The sequence below is a fragment of the Penaeus chinensis genome, chromosome 8 (assembly GCF_019202785.1).
Source record: "Penaeus chinensis breed Huanghai No. 1 chromosome 8, ASM1920278v2, whole genome shotgun sequence".
In the NCBI taxonomy this organism is placed as follows: domain Eukaryota; kingdom Metazoa; phylum Arthropoda; class Malacostraca; order Decapoda; family Penaeidae; genus Penaeus; species Penaeus chinensis.
Genome location: NC_061826.1, coordinates 2,962,208 through 2,969,707, shown reverse-complemented (window position 1 = coordinate 2,969,707; position 7,500 = coordinate 2,962,208). Strand labels below are relative to the sequence as shown.

Genomic DNA, 7,500 nt, shown 5'->3' with positions numbered 1-7,500 from the left:
TCAAGCGTCAGATGGTGCACATTACCGGCTGGAGGTTTGGCTCAGTCAACTACAAGGTGAGTGATCGGAATCCTTTGGCCCTCTGCCCCTTTTTGAGGCTGTGTTTTGGCCCTTTTGTTGTTTATCCGACGAGGGTTTGGCTCCAGTGGTGCCTCTTTTTGACTAATGAGTGGACGCTTTTTTTGACCCGGGAAGGGAGGGAGGGTTCATTTAGAGAACGGACTTGTGTTGCACCCAGATTGCTTGTGTGATTTTCAAAGTTGGTAAAATTTCCACTTTTCTTTCTCTTCGACATTTTGTTTTATTTTTTTGTTTTGAATGACGACACTGATACGCCATGCGTGTAACCGCGAGGGAGGCAACCACAACAGCTGCCCAGGCGAATACAACAAACTTGAACACGTCAAGTTGCCCAGAGCACTGCAGCGAGTAAAGGCATGGATTAGCGGGCGGTAGCGGATCGCCGCGTTTAGCATGGTAATCGGGGGAAAGGGAAGCCGGCGCGAGAGTTTACGAGCGAAAAGGCGCGTTATGGCTGGCGCGCGTCACGGCCGTCGTAAGTCCGCGTTTGTAAACTTTGCGTCCTGCTCCTCCCACGCCACCCGTGTCGTGCCAGCGGTCTCCATCCGCGGATAAACAGCGGCATTGTCTGCAGTAAACAAGCACGAGTCGGTGACAGTCTAGGGAGGGAGGAGGGCGAGGACGGATAGGAGGGAGGAGGAGAGGAAGGAAGGAGGGGTGGCATGTCCAGGGGGTATGGGCCATTTTGGCGCCATTGGGGCTCCTCTCTCTTTGCTCCTGTCGCGTTTATTTCTCGCCTCCATTTATGCCTTACCTTCAATATGTCGTTTTTGGCACCTGTCCACCACCTCCTCTGCCTCCTCTCCCCTCCTCAACCCCTACCACCTCCTCATTTCCCACCCCTCCTGTTCCTCATCCCCAACCTCTACCCTTCTCCCTCCCACTTCCCACTCCCCCTCTCTAGCCCCCATCCCGTACTGCCAGTGTCTCTTACTTCGCCTTGATTTAACACGGATTTGGTTTCGACAACGTCCCATAGACTCCTTGCTTTACACTCCTGGCCATTCTGACCAACATTACGTAATATGATGTTTGCCAATTCTACCGCCACCGCCACGTTCATTTGCTTTTATTGGCGCCGGGAAGGGGAAGAATATTTGACTTATCTTAGATTCGACAATTCACGTCAATCACGAGAATCTCCTTCGGGTAATTCATCTTCCATTTCACTTGCGGAGAGGATCGTTAGGGCGGCCTTCGCGTCCCCTCGGTGCCCTCGCTCTTGCTCCACCCTCACTCACTCGTTTCTCTGCCCCTTCTCTCCTTCCGACATCTTTATATCGCTTTCTTCATCGTCCTCTGTGCGTCCCGTTACTCCGCTTCTCTTTCTTCTCCTAACGCCTCGTACCTCCTTCGTGCCCTTCCCGGTCTCGTGACATTTTGGTAAATCGTAATGTGTAATCTGAATAAAACCGTTTGATGCTGTCCTCATAAAAGTCCTTTTACCTTCTTTCGGAATGAGCTGGGGGGGAGGGGGCGTGGGGGGGGGGTAATACGCCGTATAGCGAACAAGGAAAAAAGGGGAAAGAGAAAAAGAGAATAACGCTCGTATTTGCCTTCTTGACTCCCCTCCCCCCACCGCCCACGCTGGTCCCTTCCCTCGCCCATGGCATTGATCAATAGAGTTTGCAATGTGGAGTTAAGTGGGAGAGGGGGCGAGGGGGGGGGGTGAGGGTCATTTGTGTCACTCCCCTCGGCCGTCGGAAGCGAGATCCCTTATCGACCCGAAGGTGGAACAAGCACTGCAGGCGCTCCACGTAGAGGGGGGGGCGGGGGGGGGGGGGTAAAGGGGGAAAGGGGGTTCAAGGGCGGTAATGGCTATTCCAAGAAACCCGCCGATAAGATTAGATATGATTGGAAGCGTGGGGTAGCGGGGAGGGAGGGGGGAGAGGGGGAGGCGGGGGCGTTCCAAAGGTTTATAGATATTGTTTGCAGATGGATTCGGTTGTCAGCGGACGGAAGCGATAAGATGAAAGGACTTGATGAGAGGACTTGATGCACTTGTCGGATGGATGGATGGATTTTGGGGATGAGTCATAAAAAAAAAATGATCGATAAAGTTTACATGAGGAAAGAGGTAGGAGGAGGGAACGCACACAAATATTGGAATATTGGTATAACATACGCGAAGAGAAATGTTTGAATTGGCCTTTCTTGGTGACTCATGCCCTGTGTGTTACCGCGCGACCATTTCACGGTTGTGTGATCTCGGTGGAAGGCCTCGTTATTGGTTCCTTGTGGGCGAGTTGCTGCCGCTCTTAGTTTCTTGTGTCTGCTTGTCTCTTTGTTGGCGTGTATGTTTGCCTCTCATTTCTTTCAGTTCTTTCTCTCTCCCTCTCCTCTTCTCTGTCTCTAACTTACTCTTTTTCTCTCTGTCTCTTTAATCCCCTCTCTCTCTCTCTCTCTCTCTCTCTCTCTCTCTCTCTCTCTCTCTCTCTCTCTCTCTCTCTCTCTCTCTCTCTCTCTCTCTCTCTCTCTCTCTCTCTCTCTCTCTCTCTCCTCTCCTCTCCTCTCTCTCTCCTCTCTCTGTCCTCTCTCTCTCTTCTCTCTCTCTCTCCTCCTCTCTCTCTCTGTCTCTCTCTCTCTCTCTCTCTCTCTCTCTCTCTCTCTCTCTCTCTCTCTCTCTCTCTCTCTCTCTCTCTCTCTCTCTCTCTCTCTCTCTCTCTCTCCTCTCTCTCTCTCTCTCTCTCTCTCTCTCTCTCTCTCTCTCTCTCTCTCTCTCTCTCTCTCTCTCTGTCTCTCTCTGTCTCTCTCTCTCTCTGTCTCTCTCTCTCTCTCTCTCTCTCTCTCTCTCTCTCTCTCTCTCTCTCTCTCTCTCTCTCTCTCTCTCTCTCTCTCTCTCTCTCTCTCTCTGTCTCTCTCTCTCTGTCTCTCTCTCTCTCTGTCTCTCTCTCTCTGTCTCTCTCTCTCTCTCTCTCTCTCTCTCTCTCTCTCTCTCTCTCTCTCTCTCTCTCTCTCTCTCTCTCTCTCTCTCCCCTCCCTCCCTCCTTCCCTCCCACCCTCTCTTTCTACTCTCTTATCGCACTTATCCCTTCTTTCTTTCCTTCTTGGGAAAGAGACTTCTCTCTCTCCTTTTCCCCATCTCTATCTTTCGTACTCCTTTTCTTTTTCCTACTCTTGTTATCTTTGTTCCCTTCCTTGGGAAAGAGGGGGGGGGGACTCAACCGACAGTCACGGGCAAGACAAATGCACTTTCTCGTATACTCTCAGGCGTTGCCTCCCGTCTCCATTGTCGAGGCCGCCCGGGTCATCGCGGGTGAGGATCAGGCGCCGTCTCCGCGTGGCCCCGTGGCGTTCGCGGAGTCTACCTGGGGAATGGGGAATTGTTGTTCAGGTAGCGGTCTCGACCTTGTCCCGGTAACGCCAGACACGAATAAACGAGGGCATTCTTGCGTATTTTTTTCTGTTTATGGGGCCCGGGTCCATTGGTTGTTGTTGTTGTTGTTGTTTCTTTCTTTCTCTCGTTCGTTTACTGCGCGTGCGTCTTCCTCGAGGCCACGGCAGCTTCGTGTCGGCCTCAAATAGATCTGGTCGGACGTCATGATAAATAGGCGTCGTTTATAATTAGCGTGGCAGTGTCTGAATCCGTGCTTGCTATGCACGGGGCGCGGCTTCGTTGCGCATCGCTGCTTTGTTGTTTATTAGGGCGCATGGCTTACGCTGGGTTTGAAGACTGATTAATGGAGATGTGTTTTATCAACTGAAAGTTCCAGACACGTGCTTTGTTTCGAACTCACTTCCTGGTCATTTTTTAGAGAACGACTTCTTCACATACGATATGCAAAGGAGATTAAGTGGCGAGCATTAATCTTGGTGATTTGCATCCATGGCCTCGTTATACACTGCAGATGCGTTGCCAGGCTGATTCTCCCTTTGCTCTCTTTTGGCTTCCGTGTAAAAAGTTTTAGATATATACTTTTTTCCCCTTTTCTTTTTTTCCCGCATTTCTTTTATATCCGCCGTAGATTGTTGTCGTTTAGGTCGTTGTTGTATCAGTACGAGCCACGTCTTACAACACGGTCGTTGCTGCTGCAGTTGGCCGGCGTTGCTCGCGCCCCCAGCCTCACCAGCGAAAGCCAGCTGTCACAACAGGTGGCGGCGAAGGCTGACGTTCGCCGCGATGGTGACACAGTGCTGCGTGTCAGCCTGGGTCAGCAGCGACCCGCCTGTAGTAAAACTTCTGCGTGACGACAGCGGTTGATCTAATCAGCGCGAGTGTCAGCTACGAGTGGCTTGTGACGTGGTGGTGGGTTGGGGGGAGGGTTGAATAGGAACATTTTCACTCCTAAATAGATTGTTTTGGTGAAAGCTGACGTCGGTGAGTTAGAGTGCATGCCATTTCGTAAGCCACAATGTCATGTTTGTACCCATAGTTAGGAGTAAACTGAAACGAATCACATTTCAGTAGTACTGTACACCCTCATCTGCCCAAAAACACATCTGTGCCGACCACGCCCCAACCACGCCCACCCAATTCATTCCCTTCCTCGCTTCTTCGCTCTCTGTACTTTCCTTCCTTCCATCTCCCCCTCGGTCTGTGTGGCGTCCTCACTGCCCCCTTCCTGTCCTCCTCTCAGCCCACTTCCACTCCCCCTGCCGGTGCCTGACACAGGTGGGACCACAGCATCGATAGAGAGCTGGGGAGGGCGAGGGCGGGGGTAGGGGTGGGGGCCGTGTACATGGGCAACAAAAACAAGATCATATACAGGGGCGGGAGTCATGTTGCAGGCCCCCCCCCCCTCCCCCACTGCCGCCCCTCCCATGCTGCGGCCGTCGGAGGCTCCTGCTAACGGCTGGCTCTCTCCTTTCCTCTGTGTTTATATCTTTTTGTGTTTCTTTATTTGTATCGATGTTGATTTGCATTTCTCCCTCCCCCCCTCTCTCTCTCGCCCCTCCCCTCTCTCTCCTCTCCCCCCCTCCCTCTCCTCTCCCTTCTCTCCCCCTCCCCCCCTCATCCTCCCCCCTTTCCCCTCTCATTTTCCTTTCCCCCTCCCTCCCCTTTTGCCTTTCCCTTCCCTTCCCCACCCCCCCTCCTTTTTCCCCCTCTCTCTCCCCTCTCTCTCCCCTTCCCCCCCCCCCTTCCCTTTTTCCCCCCTTTTTATTTTCCCCCCTCCTCCTCTTCTCTTTCCCCTCCCCCTCTCCCTTTCCCCCCCTCCCCCCTCCTCCCCCTTCCCCCCTCCTCTCTCTCCTCTTCTCCTCTCCTCCCTCCCCTCTCTCATTCCCCCCTTTTCCCTTTCATTTTCCTCCCTCCCCCTCCTCCCCCTTTTTCTTTTTAATCCCCGGTTTTTTTTAAACGAATTTTTTCTTTTTTTTCCACTTTTTCGGTTTTTCTCCCCCTCCATCCGCCCCTCCTTTTTTTCTCCTTTTCCCCTTTTTTTCCCCTTTTTCTCCCCTTTTTCCCTCCTCCAACCTCCCCCTTCTCTCTCCCCTCTCTCATCTCTCTCCTCCCCTCTCTCCTCCCTTTTTCTCTCTTCTCCCTCACCCCTATTTCCCTCTCCCCCCATCCTCTCCCTCCTCCCCCTCAACTCTCTTTCTCCCTCTCTCTTCCCCCTCTCCCTCCCCCCTCTCCTCTCTCCTCTCTTCTCTCTCCTCTCCCTCCTCTTTTTCCTCATCTCTCTCACTCCTCCCCTCTCTCCCCCCCCCTCCCTCTCCTCTCTCTCCCTCCTCTCTCCTCTCCTCTCTCCTCTCCCCTCCCCCCCTCTCTCCCCCTTCCCTTCCCCCCCCTCTCCTCCCCCTCCCCCTTTTCCCCTCTCCCCTCTCTTTCCCCCCCTCCCTCTCTCTCCCCTCCTCCCCCTCTCCACTTCTCCATCCCTCTCTCCAACTCTCCTTCCCCTCTCTCTCCTCCTCTTCTCTCTCTCTCCCCCCTCTCCTTCCCCTCTCTCTCCCTTTTACCTCTCCTCCCTTTTCCTTTTCCCCTCTCCCCTCTCCTCCTCCCCCCTCCCTCTCATCCCCCTCTCTTTTTCTTCTCCCCTCTCCCTCCTCCTCTCTTCTCCTCCCTCCCCTTTTCCCCTCTCTCCCCTCTTCTCTCCTCTCTCTCCTCTAATTTTCCCCCTCCCCTCCTCCCCCCCTCTTCTCCCCCCCTCTCCTCTTTTCTCTCTCTCTCCTCCTCCCCTTCTCTCCCCCCTCCCCCCCTCCTTCTCTCCCTCTCCCCCCCCCCTCCTCTCTTTTTCCCTCCCATCCCTCCCTCCTTTTCTCTTTTCCCCTTCCTCTCTCCCTCTCTCTTCCCTACTCCCTTCTCCCTCTCCCCTCTCTCTCATCTCCTTCCTCCTTTCCCCCTCCCCTCCCTCACCTCCTCTCCCTCCTCCTCTCTCTATCTCTCCTCTCTCCTCCCTTTTCCTCACTCCCCCCCCTCACCCCCTTTTCCCCTCATCCCCCTCCCTCCTCCCTCTCCCCCTCACCTCCCCTCTTTTCTCTCTCCCCCTCCCTCTCCTCCTCTCTTCCCCCTCGCCTCTCTCTTTTCCTCTCTCTCTCACCTCTCTCCTCCCTCCCTCTTTCCTCCCTCCTCTCTCCCCATCCTCTCCCCCCCCCCTCCTTTTTCCCTCTCCCCCTCCCTCCTCTCCCCCCCTTTTCTCTCCCCTCCTCCCCCTCTCTCACTCCCCCCTCTCCCCCCTCCTCCCCCCCTCCCCCCTCTCACTCCTCTCCTCTCCCTCTCTCCTCTCCCCCCTCTCCCCCTTCCTCTCTCTCCTCTCTCCCCTCTCCCCTCCTCCCCTCTTCCTCCTCTCCCCCTCTCTCCTCCTCCCCCTCCCCCCCCCATTTTCTCTTCCTCTCTCCTCCTTTTCATCTCCCTCTCCTTTTCCCCATTCCTTTTCTCTCCCCTCCCCCACTTCTTCTTCCCCCTCAAATCTCTCCCCTCCTCCTCCTCCTCTCTCCTCTCTCTCTCCCCCTCTCCCCCCCCTCCCCCCTCCTCTCCCCTCCCCCCTCTCCTCTCCGGGCCTTTTCCCCCTCTCCCTCTTCCCCCCTCTTCCCCCCTTTTCCCCCTCCCCTCCATTTTCCTCCTCCCTCCCTCTCTCTCCCCCTCCCCCCTCCCCCCTCCTCCCCTCTTTTCAAAATCTCTCTTTTCTCTTCCTCCTTTTCCCCCCTCGCTCTCCTCTCCCCTCCCCCCTCTCACCCTCTCTCTCTCCCCCTCCCCCCTCCTCCCCTCCCTTCTCCCCCTCCCTCTCCCCTTTTCCTCACTCTCCCTCCCCCCTCCCCCCCAACCTTTTCCCCCCCCTCTCCCTTTTCCCTCTCCTCTCCCACCCCCTCCCCCTCTTCCCCCTTCTCCCTCCCCCCCTCCCCTCTCTCCCTCCTCTCCTTCTCGCCCTCCTCCCTCTCTCTCCCTCCCTCTCCCTCCCCTCCCTCTCTCCTCTCCCCTCCTCTCCCTCCCTCCTCACCTCTCCCCTCTCTCCCCCCCCCCCCCCCCCCCCCCCCCCCCCCCCCCCC

General features: G+C 55.5%; 1 protein-coding gene across 9 annotated transcripts in view; it reads left to right on the top strand.

Annotated features, from left to right (window-relative positions):
- LOC125027754 (ral guanine nucleotide dissociation stimulator-like) overlaps positions 1 to 7,500 on the top strand; it is a 123,415-nt gene that overhangs the window by 105,119 nt on the left and 10,796 nt on the right. For 3 of the 9 annotated variants that reach the window (XM_047616880.1, XM_047616881.1, XM_047616882.1), the window contains exon 2: positions 1 to 56. This exon is cut by the window's left edge. The exons of the other annotated variants lie outside the window; for them this stretch is intronic. In XM_047616880.1, coding sequence (XP_047472836.1) covers positions 1 to 56 — 56 coding nt within the window. The remainder of the gene's footprint in view (positions 57 to 7,500) is intronic. 9 annotated transcript variants of the gene reach the window in all.